This window comes from Loxodonta africana, chromosome 4 (assembly GCF_030014295.1).
Source record: "Loxodonta africana isolate mLoxAfr1 chromosome 4, mLoxAfr1.hap2, whole genome shotgun sequence".
NCBI lineage: Eukaryota > Metazoa > Chordata > Mammalia > Proboscidea > Elephantidae > Loxodonta > Loxodonta africana.
In genome coordinates, this window is record NC_087345.1 from 162,827,348 (window position 1) to 162,842,857 (window position 15,510).

Consider the following 15,510-nt stretch of genomic DNA (forward strand, 5'->3'; position numbering starts at 1 on the left):
CCCTTCAACCCTTTTTTTACCAGTTCTGGCACACTGTCCGTTTTACAGGGCTTTCTGCTTCACTGCTCGGTTCTATAATTTGTCGCAGTGGCCACAAAGAACTCATAGATACTCGCTATTATGGGGTTTATTAGGAAAGTAACAGGTTTCAAATTAGTTTCGGGAACACTCAGAATACAGTTCTTGGAGCAGGACAGTGGCTTCCCAGCCATGCCCACAGGCACACCTCTCTCTGTCCCTCTTGGCCTCTGCCTACTTGGGCAAGTGTTACAGAGCTCTTTCGTCTTTACAGGTAAGTGCCCTCAGGCACCTCGCCTCACCAGTAAGCCTCAGGCTGAAGTCTCTCAGCTGTCTTCGTTTGTGCGATGGTGAGCCTAGTGATGGATAACAAATCCTACTTCATACGCCAGCTTCATCCTATAGAAATCTCAGCTTCCCTTCTCTATTCACTTCAGACCCCAGCTACCCATGTCAGCCTTTCTCTTTCTCCTAGCCACCTGGGGCTGGGTGAGCGGGTACTGGCTGCAAACTTGGGGTCCATGTGACTTTCTCCACTTGAGATCATGTCCCATAGAGTGACATACTACCATCTCCTGTGCATGATCATCAGCCAGAAAGCTCCCTGAACCTCCATCTTCCAAAGTTTTTTTTGGTCTCACCATGTGGCCATGATAGATTACATCACGTCTCGTGAGACATAGTCAGTATCAGGCTCCAAGCTGGTTCCTCTTTGGCTAGTCAGCCACCTACTCGTTAGCTTTAGGTGTCAGTCTGGCTCTCAGGAATCAAGACAAAAGGCCAAATGGCTTTCTGCAAGGTGAATCCACACCTTGTACTTTTTTCATCCTTTTTATTTCTTTTTCTTACTTAATGAGAGGACCTTTTGTACAAAATTAAATATAAGTTAAAATAATGAAAGAAAATGATTTCAAATGTATATAAAATGCAAAGAGCCAAGAATAGGCAAAGTAACCTGCTCTAATGATATCTCATTGTGGTTTTAATGAAGTATTTATTAAGTCCAGTAAAAATAAAATGCTAGACAACAAAGGAAATATAATCACAGTATATTCTTTAGCTGTGCTGTGAAGCTTGTTCCTAATGTAAACATTTGAGAATTGACTTAATCAAAACTAATAGGATAATAGTACAGTAGAATGGGAACAGGAGTTACTGGCAAAGAGTGTGAGATCATAAATTGAAAATTATTTGAAAAAATCTGAAGTTTATACATTAGGAATTACTTAGGTAATAGAATAAACAGTTAAAATCCTAATTGTTCTTTAAATGTCATAAGATTTTACTTGTTTTTTCATCATGATTAAGATAAAGTCTATACTCTGATTTGTTGAACATCTTTTTACATTTCCTTTAATCTATGATTTGTACTTCTCTCTCTGCAGTTTATTTGTTGGAGGAATCAGATTGTTCTGTAAAGTTTGCTTGGTTTTATCCATGTGGTGTAATTCAGCATATATGATCCTCTGTTCTTTTTATCGCTTGTAAATTGGTGGTTTGGAGAGCCTTTATCAAGTTGAAATTTTGTTTTTGGCAAGTCTGTTCCACAGGTGATTGTCTCTTTCTTATATTATTAGTCATTACTTAATGTTTAGATCTATTATTTATTAACTGGAATGTTTCTGTAAAAATAAAAGACCTACCATGTATCTATGCAGTGGTTCAGTCTTACAGAAAAGGTAGGAGTTAGTTTACTTGATGTTCCAATGGCGACAAATTCATTTTTTTTTAAATTATGAAAATTTTCTTTCATAAAGTTTAAAGAACTTTACAGCAAATACCTGTATTACCCACATCTTAGATCCTATAACATTTTACTGTGTGTTTATGTATCCATTCCTGTCTCCATGTATAAATTCGTCATACTTTTCTTGGCCAGCTTCAGAATAAAGTGTTGACATTTGTGTATTTCCCACTAAATACATAAATATGCATATTATTAATTGTTGTTCATGTTAGCTGCCATTGAGTTGGCTCCGATTCGTGGCAACCCTATGTATAACAGAACAAAATGTTGCCTGGTCCTGCAATAGTGCAAAGAGTACTATTTGTGCTCTTTCTCTTTGCCGCCATTCCCTCACATAGTCACCTTTGTTATTAACATCTTGCATTGATACATTTGTCAATAAATCAATATTGAAACATTATTATTCACTGAAGTCCATGGTTTACCGTTAGGGTTCACTCTGTGTTGCGCAGCTCTGTGGCTTATGACAAATGCATAATGTCATGTATCAACCCTTGCAGCATCATTCTGAGTAGTTTCACTGCACTCAAAGCCCTCTGTGCTTCACTTATTGATTTCTTCCTCCTACACGCAACCTGGTGTAACCAGTGACCTTTTTTTTTACTATCTCTAGTTTTTTTTTTTTAATTGTTGTAAAAATAAAGATAACACAACATTTGCCATCTCAACATTTTTCACATGTACAATTCATTGAGGCCAATTACATCAATAAATCATTTTGTGTCTGCCTCTCTAGTTTTGCCTTTTCCAGAATATCACATAATTGGCACATATAGTGTGTAGCCTTTTTGTACTTTTTTTTTTTTTTTCCCTTAGCAATATGCTTTTAAGGTTTCTCCATGGCTTTTTGTGGCTTGATAGCTCATTCCTTATTATTGCTAAATAATATTCCATTGTTTGGAATATTTTGTCTACCTGTTAATCTATTAAAGGATATATTGGTTGCTTAGTTTCCTGCTATTTGTGTGTAGGATTTATGTCAACATAGTTTTCAACTCAATTGGGTAAATACCTCGGAGTGTGATTGTTAGATTGTATTTGTACAGGCAGTCATCGATTATAAATGAGTTCCGTTCCTAAGTGTGTGTCTTAAATTGAATTTGTATGTAAGTCAAACAGTTAGGAGTGGTGGATATCTAATGTCAGTTAATGAAACGTTTGTCTTAGTGTTTAGTGTGCCTTTCTATGCATTAAAAAAATTAAACAATTCCAGATACACTAAAACATCTTTTACCTAATAAGACAGTAATAACGTTTTGATGGGTGTTGCAAGGTAGCGCCTGTTTGTTATTACAAACCACTGTGTGTACCTCAGTTTTTTAATATAATAGGCTTTACATGGGTTCGTTTATAACTACTGGTTGTACTTAAGTCGGAAGTTTGTAACCCAGGAACTGCCTGTATTTTCTAGGGTAGGGCTGCTGAGACAGTATTCACAAACAGAGAGGCTTCCTAAGAACAGAAATTTATTGTCTCATAATTCTGGAGGTTGGGCGTCCAGGATCAGCGTGTTGGCCTTGTTGATTACTTCTGAGGCTTTGAGAAAGAGACTGTCCCATACCTCTATCCCATCTTCTGGTAGCTCTAGGAGTTCCTTAGCATGTAGCTGCAGTGTCACATTGCATCTCTCCTATTTCTCTCTCTCTCTCTCTTATGACGACAATACTCTGATTACAACCCGCTGTACTCTGGTATGACCTCATGTTAAATCGAATGATCATGTTCATAGGTAGAGGGGTTATAAGGACTTGAATATGTCACTTTGGGGAACACAATTCAATCCATAACATATGGTAAGACTATGTTTAACTTTTAAGAGACTGCCAGACTGTCTTTCAAAGTGGCTGTACCATTTTACATTGATTCCAGCAATGAAGGAGCATTCCTGTTGCTCCTCGTAGTCCTCAGCATCTTTGTTGAAGTATCTTCAGATCTTTTGCCTATTTTTAAATTGACTTTTTTGTTTTCATATTGTTGAGTTTAAAAACATTTTTGTGTATTTTGGATACCAAGTCCTTTATCAGATTTGTGTTTTGAAAACATTTTTCTCGGTGTGTGACTTATCATTCTCTTGACAGTGTCTTACGTAGTGCAGAAGTTTTTAATTTTAAAAAAGTCCAACTTACCAGTTGTTTTTTAAATTTATATTACGTGACTTAAATGTTTGGTGTTACACCTGAGAAGTCATTGTCAAACCCAAGGTTACCTAGATTTTCCGTTATGTCACCTTCTAGAAGTTGTAATTTTGCATTTTACATTTAGGCCTGTGATCCATTTTGAGCTAATATTTGTGAAGACTGTATGCTTTCTGTCTAGGTTCTTTTTTTTCTTTTTGCATATGATGTCATTGTTCATATATCATTTTTGGAAAGGACTGTCTTTTCTCCTGTACGTTATCCTTGCTCCGTTATTAAACATGAGTTGGCGGACTACATTTGTTTAGGCTCATTTCTGGGCTGTCTCTTGATTTAGTTTTCCTTTGTTACTCCAATATCACACTGTCCTGGTTATTGTGACTTTATAGTAAATTGTGAAATTGGGTGCTGTCCTCCAACTTTCTTATGTTCTTCAGTAGTGTGTTGGTTATTCTGGTATTTTTCCTTTCCATATAAACTTTAGAATCAAGTTCATCAATATCCACAAAATAAATTGCTGGAATTTTAATTGGGATTGAGCTGAATCTGTAGGTCAAGTTGAGAAGAACTGGCATCTTAACAATATTAAATCTTCCTATATATGAACATGGATTTTCTTTGTGCTTATTTATATCTTTGGTTTCTTTCATCAGAGTTTGTCATTTTCCTCATATAGATTCTATACATATTTTTTAGATTTATACCTAAGTTTTTTTTTTGGTGCTAATGTAAATGGGATTTAAATTCTGGTTGGTGATTGCCTGTATATAGAAAACTAGCAGACTTTTTTCTCTAATTAACCTTATGTCCTGCATCCTTGCTATAATTGGTTATTAGTTCCAGGATTTTTTATTTTTTTTTGATTCTTTGGAATTTTCTACATAGACGATTATGTCATCTGTAAAGACAGTTCTTATTTTTTCTTCCTAATCTGTATACCTTTTCTTTTCTTGTCTAATTGCTTTAGCTAGGACTAGTATTGACTAGATGTGGTAGGAGGGAGTATATAGACCTTGTTTTTGATCTCAGTGGGGAAACATCTAGTTTTGCACCATTAAGTTTGAAGTTGTAGCTGCACTTTTTTGGTAGATGTTCTTTTTATCAAATTGAGCAAGTTCCCCTCTAAATTTGCTGTATTTATCATGTATGGGTCTTGGATTTTGTCAAATGCTTTTTCTGCATCAGTTGATATGATAAGATTTTTCTTCTTTAGCCTTTTAATGCAGTAAACTAATTATTTTGAATGTTGAACCGGCCTAGCATTCCTGTGGTAAATCCCACTTGGTCGTGGTGTATAGTTCCTTTTATACATTGTTGGATTTGATTTGCTTGTAGTTTGCTGAAGAGTTTTGCATTTATATTCATGGGTGACGTTGGTGTCTGTAGTTTTCCTTTCTTACACTGTCTTTACCTCTGTGAGGGCAGTGGTGGTTCAGTGGTAGAAATCTTGGCTTCCATGTGAAGACCTGGGTTTGACTCCTGGCCAGCGTACCTCATTTGCAGACTCCACCCATCTATTAGTGGAGTGTTGCATGTTCCTATGATGCTAAAAGGCTTCAGTAGAGCTTCCAGACTAAGACAGATTAGGAAGAAAGGCATCTAGTTTTGGTTTTAGGGTAATGCTGACCTTAGGATGAGTTAGGAAGTGTTCCTTCTGCTTCTTTTTTTTCTGGAGATGATGAGAATTGGTGTCATTTCTACCCTGAAGTGTTAGAAAACACGGATGAAACCATCTGGCGTGTGTTCTGTTTTGGAAGGTATTAGTTGATGATTCAATTACTTTAATAGCTGTGGATTGGTTATTTTTCTCCATGTGTGGGTGTTTGATAGTTTGTGTCTTTCAAATAATTGTCCATTTCATCTAAGTTATCAAATTTGTGGGCATAGTATTGTTTATAATATTCCTTTAATGTCCTCTCAATGTCTATGGGATACTGTTAAAAAAAATTATTCAACAGACTGAACTTTTATTTTTAAATTGATTATATTCAGACAATTGTGCCGCAGAGTTCAAAGCCCCAGCAACCTGAAATTCATAGATAATTCTCTACACTACAGGATCTATGTGGTTTGGGCATGTTTTAATTCACCTTGACTTCATTTGTAAATTTATTTATTTAATAATATTTTTGGAGAAAGTTTACCCAGTAAATTAGGTTACCTTTTAACAGTTTCTATACATATTGTTCAATGACATTGGTTAAATTTCTCACAATATGTCAGCATTCTCATTTCCATTTTAATTGTGTCTGTTTCCATTAATCTAGTGTCCCTGACCCTTTTTACCTGCTCATTTTTGCTTTAGGTTAACTGGTAACCGGTTGGTCTCACGGGGATGATTTCTTAAAGGAGCACAGCACTCACGGGTGGTACTGTTTATTTCATGAGCCAGTCGTTACTTAGCTGAAAGGTGACCTTTGGAGGAGTAGTTTTCAGTTCAGAGTTTAAGGGGCATCTCAGGGCAATAGTCTTGTGGGTTCCTCTAGTCTCAACTGCTCCGGTAAGCGCCTTTTTTAAGATTTTGAGTTTTGTTTTATATTTTTCTTCTATCTGGTACCATCTTTCATATCCCTGGTCAGAATAGTCGGTAGTGGTAGGCAGGGCCACCGTAGACTATTAGTCCTGTAGACTAGTTTCTTCTTTGAGCATTTGGCTTTCTTTCTGTTTTGCTCTGGACAAGTAGTCACCAATAGTTGTAATTTTAGATGGTCACTTGCAAGCTTTTAAGACCCCAGATGCTACTTACCAAGCTAGGATGTAGAACATAAAATTTTATGAACTATATTATGTGCACTGACTGAATTGCTCAACAAGTGTATGGTCCTAAGCCTTTGAACCCAGTAAACCAATCTCACAAGGTGTTTGGTTATGTCTAGGAAGTATCTGTAACTGTGCCTCCATGTTCTTTATTATATTTATGAATATGTATGCAGTACACATTTACATGGATATACATAGGCCTACAGGTATACGCGTACACCTACTCTTACAAACTGTCTCATTATCTGACATTTCACATTTACAACAATAGTTAAATATCTACGATCTGACTATTTTGTGCATTAATGAGGGGGTCTCCAGGTGGCCTCTGGGTAGCTGGGCCTGGCTGCCCTGTGTTCTGTACTCCCTCTGTAGCTCAAAATTGCTGTGGGGTGGGAAGGGAGGAGAGAAGAAGTATGGGAGAGAGTGTTTGCAAGAAATGCATGCTGGTTTAATGACATCCCAAAGTGGGGTGAACTGGGCCTGAAACTAGTGCCTCAGGGGGCTGAGTGAACAGCCAGACTCCCAGCACCCTTGCAGGAAGCCCTGAGCCTTGGTGACTTCCCAGGCCTTGAGGGCAGAGCAGGCTCCAGAATCATGAATGCAGGACTTGCAGGGGTGGGAATGGAGCCCTGGAGGCAGCCTTTGAGGGAAGCTGTGACCTAGCACAAAAACCCTCAATTTTTGCATAATGTCAACTTTTGCATAAAGATTTGGTCTTTGTATCCCAACCATGTCAATAAGTGAGGAGTGGGTGTGCATGCACATGTGTATACAAACATATACCTTCCTATACACATGTGCATGCATATTTACCTATGTAATCATGTACATATTTTTAGTTGTTTTTGCAAAATTGTAGGTTATAACCCATTGGCGTCGAGTTAATTCTGATTCATAGTGACCCTATAGGACAGAGTAGAACTGCCCCATAGGGTTTCCAGGAAGTGGCTGATAGATTTGAACTGTGGGATAGCAGCTGAGCTTTTAACCGCTGTGCCACCAGGGCTGTTACAGCATTTATCAAAAACGTATGGCATTATTTCTGGTACCAGTAATTTACACCCTGTCATTTCAATTTTATTATTTCTATTCTAATTTTTATTATTCCTTTTCTTTGCTTGTATAGATTTTTATTGCTGCTCATTTTGGAGTTTCCTAAGGTAGAAACTTAAATTACTGATTTTAAATCTTTCTTTTTTTTTGTGATAAGTCAATGCTATAAATTTTCCTCCAAGCACTGTGTTGGCTACATTCCACAAATTTTGATAAGTTGTATAGTAATTTTCAGTTCTCTGGAGATATTTTCTTTCACCCATGTGTTATTTAGAAGTGTGTTATCTTTTGTGCTCAACTCTTAACCTAAATTAATAGGTTCAAACCCACCCAATAATACTGCAGAAGAAAGACTTAGTGATCTGCTTCTGTTAAGATTACAGCCAAGAAAACCCCATAGAGCAGTTCTGCTCTGTAACAGATGGAGTCACTGTGAGTCAGAATTGTCAGGACTGTTCCTTCTTCTCTTCCCTTTCTGGTATACCCATTGCATCTATGTTACAGCTTTCGTAATTGTCCCGCAGTTCTTCAAAATCCTGATTGGTTTTTCTTCTGGCTTTATCTCTCTACATTTTAGTCTGGAAAGTTTCTATTGACACTTCTTCAAGTTCTCTGATTTTTTTCCCTTGGCTGTGTCTGTTTGTTGACTAGTCTGTCAAAGGTATTTTTCATTTATATTGCAGTGTTTTTGATTTTTAGCATTTTTTTCTTTTTTTATTCTTGGAGTTTGCATCTCTGTGCTTCTATTATTCATCTGGTCTTGCATGCTATCTACTTTTCCACTAGAGCCCTTGACATATTTATCATATCAAAAAACAACCACCCATTGCTGTCAAGTTGATTCTGACTCATAGTGACCCTATAGGGCATAGTAGAACTGCCCCATAGGGTTTCTAAGGAATGGCTGGTGGATTTGAACTGCCTACTTTTTGGTTAGCAGTTGAACTCTCAATCAGTGTACCACCTAGGCTCCCTCATAGTGATTTTATAATTCTTTATATGATAGTTCTCACACCTGTGTCAGAGCTGAGTCTTATGATGCTTGCTGTCTCCCTTCAGAATTTTTTTCCCTTTCGGCCATGTTTTGTAATTTTGTGTTGGAAACTAGACATGATGTAGCTTGTAATAGAAAGGGGGGCAGTAAGGCTTTTGGTGTGAGGTTTTATGTTAATTTGTGTAGTTGTAGAGCTTGAAGCATTTATTGATGAAGATGAAAGACTATAGTCTTCAGTATGGATAATACCTTAACATAAAGAAAACAAATCCTCACAGCAGAAATGATAAGCAACATCATGGTAAATGGAGAAAAGATTGATGTTGTCAAGGATTTCATTTTACTTGGATCCACAATCAGTGCCCATGGAAGCAGCAGTCAGGAAATCAAGACATATCACATTGGGCAAATCTGCTGCAAAAGACCTTTTTAAAGCATTAAAAAGCAAAAATGTCAGTTTCAGAACTAAGGTGTGCCTGACCCAAGCCATGGTATTTTCAGTTGCCTCAAATACATGCAAAAGGTGGACAGTGAATAAGGAAGACAAAGAAGAATTGATCTGTTTGAACTATTGTGTTGGTGAAGAATATTGACTATACCGTGGACTGCCAGAGGAATGAACAGATTTGTCTTGGAAGAGTACAGCCAGTGTGCTCCTTGTAAGCAAGGATGGCGAGACATCATCTCATGTACTTTGGACATGTTATCAGGAGGGACCAGTCCCTGGAGAAGGACATCATGGTTGGCAAGGTAGAGGGTCAGTGAAAAAGGGGAATATCCTCAACAAGATGGAGTGACAGACAGTGGCTGCAGCAGTGAGCTTAAACGTAGCAATGGCTATGAGGATGGTATGGGACTGGGCAGTGTTTCATTTTGTTGTAAATAGGATTGCTGTGTATTTGAACGAATTTGACAGTACCTAACAAAAAAAAAATTTTTTTTTAAATTTTTTCTTTTAACAACAATAAGAACATATTCCCAGGAATTAATGAAAGTGAATTGTAAAAAGCAAAACCTTTCTAAGTATCTTAAAGATAGATATTTTGTGAAATGTGTTTCATTTAAGGAAAAGGGAGGCATAGGACAAGCCTAAAGAAGAAAAAAATGGTTAGCCAAGAATTGATGGGTTTATTTACAGAGCTGCTGAAGAGCTTTGGTATTTACTGGGCAGATAAAAAATTGTGATAAATAAAAGACCAAAGTGCTTATCAAGAGAATAGTAAAAGGGAAAGAACGTGATTACCTTTTGTCTTTCAAAATACTTAGGCCAACTTAAACATATGTAAATGAATTGGAATGACTGATTCTTAGTCTTTGGGATGACTGATTCTTAGTCTTTGACCCCGAGACACAAGATAGCCAGGAAGGGGCAGGATCAGGCCTTCTTAACCCCAGCCTCTGAGACCATGCATCTGCAGAGAGACTTTTGAGGGACCCCTCCCAATTAGATAAGGACCTGTTAAGACAAAAGAAGATAAGAAAAATGCCTGTACTATAGTATCAGAAGTTAGGTGGATCCCCATCATAAAAGAAAGACGATCTCTCTATTATGGAAGAGTTCTAGGAAGCTAAAAGGTGGAAATCATGATGGACACACTTAAAATGGGCCGGGGAAATGTTTTCACCCCATCTAGACACTTAAGGTTATTATCTATATCAGTGAATTAGGCTCAGCAGAGACTTTGTGACTTCCTAAACTGGTTGATAAAATCTTAAAGGACTAAAAGTTAGATTGTGGAAAATATGGGAAATGGTAAAAGTTTGAATGAAAACAAGCTTTATTTCAACAGTAATTATGTTTTATGGTATATAGGCTTAAAATAATTTATAAGATCTTTAGGATATTAAATTGAGTTTGTAGATACTCATTGTCATTTAAAGTTTATATGTTTTTGCTTTTTATGCCAGAGAGAAAGGTTATATATATATGTATATATTCGGACCTGCTAATGAGTACGTTCATTTTTGCTTTTGAAGGGCTATACTATAAAAGATACACCACAAAGGCAGTGTTTGAAAAGGAATTTATTTGACATGGTCAGAGTTTCATCTGGCTGGCTAAAGTGTGATGGGTTAATTTATGAGATTTTTAGGAGCGTTAATGTTAAATAGAATATAAAACAAAGAATAGGGTTTCTTGCTGTTAAAATAACAAAATTTTCTTTGATTGCTGGATTGAAAAGTTAATTTATTCTTTGTGTAATCTGCCTTGAATGCAAAGATTCTATGTCTCATTAGAATAAACTCCCATTGATAATCAAGCCTCATGGCTTTGAAAAACCTAAGGATTTTGCCTTTCAGATCTTTGGTAAAATAACTCAAGTATTATTTCTCGGTGGCCTGTGATAAACTGACAACTTTGAAACTTTGTAGAAAGCCACAAAGAATTTGTACCATGTTATAAAAGAAACAATGCTAAAAGAAAAAAGTTTATTTAATGTGTTATGGGTTACATGAAACCTGTTGTCAAATCAGAAGTGCCAGTTTTTTTTGGGGGGGGGTTAAAAATTCATGTATTCGTGTTTCTTGTGTTCTTTTGCCTGATTAAACAACAGGTGCATACTATTATGTCATAATTTTATTATTTTTTTAATTGCTAACTTGGTTGCAACTTTGTTTCTTTTTGAATCTGGCATCATCAAAGTCAATAGTTCTAACTAGGGAATTCACATCATTTACTCATGGAGTTTTTTTTTATTACTGTTCAGATGTTTAGAGACTTGATAATCTTAGTATATTCTTGATACATCCTGACTATATGGTGTTAATGTCTTAAGATTATTATGTATCTGAAGCTCTTTGAAAATAAGGTTAACCATTAGGTTTAGAAATATTTTTGTCTAAAGTTTCTTTTTAAATTGACTTTATTTGGCTTTGCATGACTTGTGTAGTTAATTTCCACCAGGTCTTTCATTTTTAAGAAATATTTTTATTATTATAAGTTAATCATGTCTGTATCAAGTTTTGTTGTCTGTAGATAAGTTTAATGATTCACTGACCAAAATATTTCAACAGAAATGGACAATTTCACACTCATGAACAGGATTCTACTGATCCAGAATTGCATGTAACCAAATTAACTACATAGGACTGCGTAAACTAAAAGTATCCTTGTAAGGTTTATGTTAGAATATTGCATATGTTCAGTGTTCTATATTCTTGATCTAAGAAACTACTTTTTATTTTTCTTTTTTGATGTAAAAGTCAGCTATTTTAGTAACTAATAACACTATACTGACTATAGAATATCCCATGAGTTGTTTTCACAGGTTAAAGGAGCCTTTAATGACCAAAAGTTGGATTCCTAAAATCCAAGTTAGAAAGAGTCAAACCTTGGATTCATTTGTCACAGCTAAAAGGGGCCAAGATACCTCTGTGGACTAGTTAGTTCTGTGGAGATTTAAAAATCACTTTAAACTGCCCAAGTGGCCAGAAGCAGATGACATCTGAGGTAGACAGCTGATTCCGAGATCATGGAATAAGATTCCACATATCTTGCTGAATTTTGTGGACTTTGCTTCATTAGTATAGCTACTGTTATTAACTGTGCTTGTATGGCCTAAAATGTTTGTTTAATACTTCTGATAACATACGAGTTAGACTATGGCTTCCCCCTGGATTGTTGGCCTAGCCTAAGATACCACGTTCTAATCTAACCCTAATCAGAACAGAGAAACTGCCTGTGACCCTTTTGATCCCAATTGCCAAATTGATTTCCTAGTCTTTTGCCTGAAACCCCCTTGGTTTTGGACAAATGCTCACTTAGCCAAGATAACTAATTGCCAAAGTATATTTAGAAGCATCTCTTATGTTAACCCCTGGAGCCTGGGTGGGGCTGGTCCTTTCTTCAAGCATTTGTTCCTATTTATGGTAGACTATAATTAGAAAAATCTATTCACAGTCTATCTGCCACAATGGCTTAGATTGCTGATAATATTGCTGATGGGATGGCAGCTCAACAAAGTTCTTTAGAATCTGGTCTTTTTATTAGCCCTACAAGGAAAGGTTTGCACTGTTGCCAATATGTCTTGCTGCTCGTGGACTAATACATCTGGGGAAGTAGTCCTCTTGCTAGTTATGTAACGGTGTTGGTTCTTAGCTGTGTTTTATATTACAAACTAGACTGATTATTTTAATTGTTGGTGTAATCATTATATGTCCTGTTCAGTGTATTCAAAGAATTAGAAGAAACCAAATTTATAAGAGAAATATAGCAATTGATTTCACACCTGGAGTTAGCATTTTTGAATGCCAGGTTATCCTCTCAAATCCAGCACTGTTGGCAACACTGACCCTGACAGTAGTCAACTCACCCTGAAGCTGAAGCCTATTAATACGGCAAGGTGAAGAAGAACATTAGCCCAATGACCTTAAGGTCTAGTACTTTTGATACTTGGGCCTGTGACATACCCAAGAAGTCATTGCAGAAGAAAGATAACTCCATTATGGGTGTTCAGTGCTTCCTACAGGAGGCTTGAACAAAGGGGGGGGGGGATATGTTAATGAACCTCTAAAACTGAGTCAGTTGGCATAATAAAATGAATGAAATGAGGTCTGAGTCACAACTCCATTTTGTTACAAGGTTTTGCTTCTGCATTTCTGAGAACATAACCCTGGCTTCTTCCTATTCATATGCACATGGCCTTGTGCTGCTGGCTGGGTGGGACTAGAAGACTCTGGCCTCCTATTAATCATCTTGTGTAACTGGCCTGACTCTTGCCCCAAGCCGAACAAACAAACAAAAAAAAACTAAACCTGTTACCCTCCAGCTGATTCCTACTCATAGCACCCTATATCTGCTCTTATGTAAATAAGGGTAGGGGTCAGGAATGCAGTTTAGCAGCTCTTAATATGAAAGGGTAGGGGTCAGAAATGTGATTGTAGGAGATCAAGTTTACTCAAGATGTTCCAGGAAGAAGGTAGTTGAAAGTAGAGTCTTTACTATAAAAGCATGCTTCTCCCTCCATGCTTTAGAGAACTTGGTAGATTTCCTCGCTGTCCTCTTTTTCCCCAATTTGTAAGTTGTATTACCATCACTAAGTCTCTTTGCTTTTACTTTAGCAGAAGTGAGTGTTCTTATTCTTAGGTATGTAGAGATACAAATATGTATATTTTTTATAGGTATATAGATTTTATTTTTTTTGATGAAAGTACAGCAGAACAAATCATTTCAATTTCAACATGTACAGTTACATTGATTACATTCTTGAAGTTGTGCAATCATTCTCACAATCTTTTTCCAAATATTCCACCACTGTTAGAGATACAAATATTTTTAATAAAACTTTTAATTTTGAGAAACATTTAGGTTCATACACAGATGTAAGAAATAATGCAGAGAGATAATTGTGTACCCTTTGCCCAGCTTCCCCCAGTGCTGACATCTTGCAGAAGTATAGTATAATATCACACCAAGATATTGATGTTGATACAGTCAAGATAAGAATAATTCATTTACCACATGGATCCCTCGTGTTGCCCTTTATAGCTACACCCACTTCCCTACTTCCCCCACCCTCTCTTTATCCCATGTTGTTGTTCATTAGCATCAAGGCTCCTGATTCATGATGACCCCATGCACAAGGAACAAAATGCTGCTGAGTCCTTTCCAATCCCCATGATAGTTGTGGATAGGGTAGTTGTGATCCATATGGTTTTCAATGGCTGTTTCTCAGAAGCAGGTTGTTAGGCCTTTCTTCGTAGTTCATCTTATTCTGGAAGTTCTGGTGATACTTGTTCAGCATTATACCAATACGCAAGCCTCCACTGACAGATGAGCAGTAGCTGCTCCTGACTTGTGTTGGCTGGGAAACAAACTTGGGTCTCTCACATGCAAGATGAGAAGTCTACACTGAACCACCATGCCTCATTTTTAGCCCTTGGCAACCACTAATATGTTTACCATTTCTATAATTTTGTCATTTGAAGATGTTATATAGGGATTTTTTTTTTTTTATGCTGTAGGTGAAGGTTTACAGAACAAATTGTTTCCCATTCAATAGTTTATACGTAGATTGTTCTGTGACATTGGTTGCGATCCCCACAATGTGCCAGCACCCTCCCCATTACCACCTGAGTTCCCCATTTCCATGCCTCCAGTTTGCCTGCCACTTCCTGCCTTGTCATCTTTGCTGCTGGGCAGACGTTGTCGTTTTGGTCTCATATAGGTGATTGTTCTAAGGATTACTTTCCTCATGAGTGTTAAATTGTTTATAAGCCTGTGTATTATTTGGCTGAAAGGTGTTCTCCAGGAATGGCTTTAGTTCCAAGTTAGAAGGGTGTCTAAGGGTCATAGTTCTGGGGGTTCCTCCAGTCTTGAACCAGTAAATCTGGTCTTTTTAATGAATTTTATTCTACATTTTTTCCCCCACTCTAACCGGGACCTTCTGTTGTGATCCTGGTCAGAGCAGTTGGTAGTAGTAGCTGGACGCCATCAAATTCTTCTAGTCTCAGGCTAGTGGAGGCTGTGGTTCCTGTGGTCCATTAGTCTCTTGGACTAATTGTTCCCTTGAGTCATTGGTTTTCTTCCTTCTCCTTTGCTCCACATGTGACGGGAGCAATAGGTGTATTTTAGATGGCCACTCGCAAGGTTTTAAGACCCCCAGACACTATTCACCAAAATAGGATGTAGAACATTGTCTTTATGAACAGACGATGTTATGCCAGTTGACCTAGGTGTCCCCTGAGACTATGATCCCTAGCCCTCAAGCCCAGTACCTCAGTTGCTCCAGCAGTTTGGTTATGTCTAGGATGTTTCCATGACTGTGCCCCCTGTGAAGGATTATTTTTAAAGAAAAACT

At 37.2% G+C, this 15,510-nt stretch overlaps 1 protein-coding gene across 12 annotated transcripts in view; it reads left to right on the forward strand.

Moving 5' to 3' along the window:
• MLLT10 (MLLT10 histone lysine methyltransferase DOT1L cofactor) overlaps positions 1-15,510 on the forward strand; it is a 308,932-nt gene that overhangs the window by 45,399 nt on the left and 248,023 nt on the right. Inside the window, exon 1 of one of the 12 annotated variants that reach the window (XM_064284906.1) lies at positions 2,611-9,460. The exons of the other annotated variants lie outside the window; for them this stretch is intronic. Coding sequence (XP_064140976.1) covers positions 9,380-9,460 — 81 coding nt within the window. The 5' untranslated portion in view covers positions 2,611-9,379. Of the gene's footprint in view, positions 1-2,610; positions 9,461-15,510 lie in introns of those variants that run through there. 12 annotated transcript variants of the gene reach the window in all.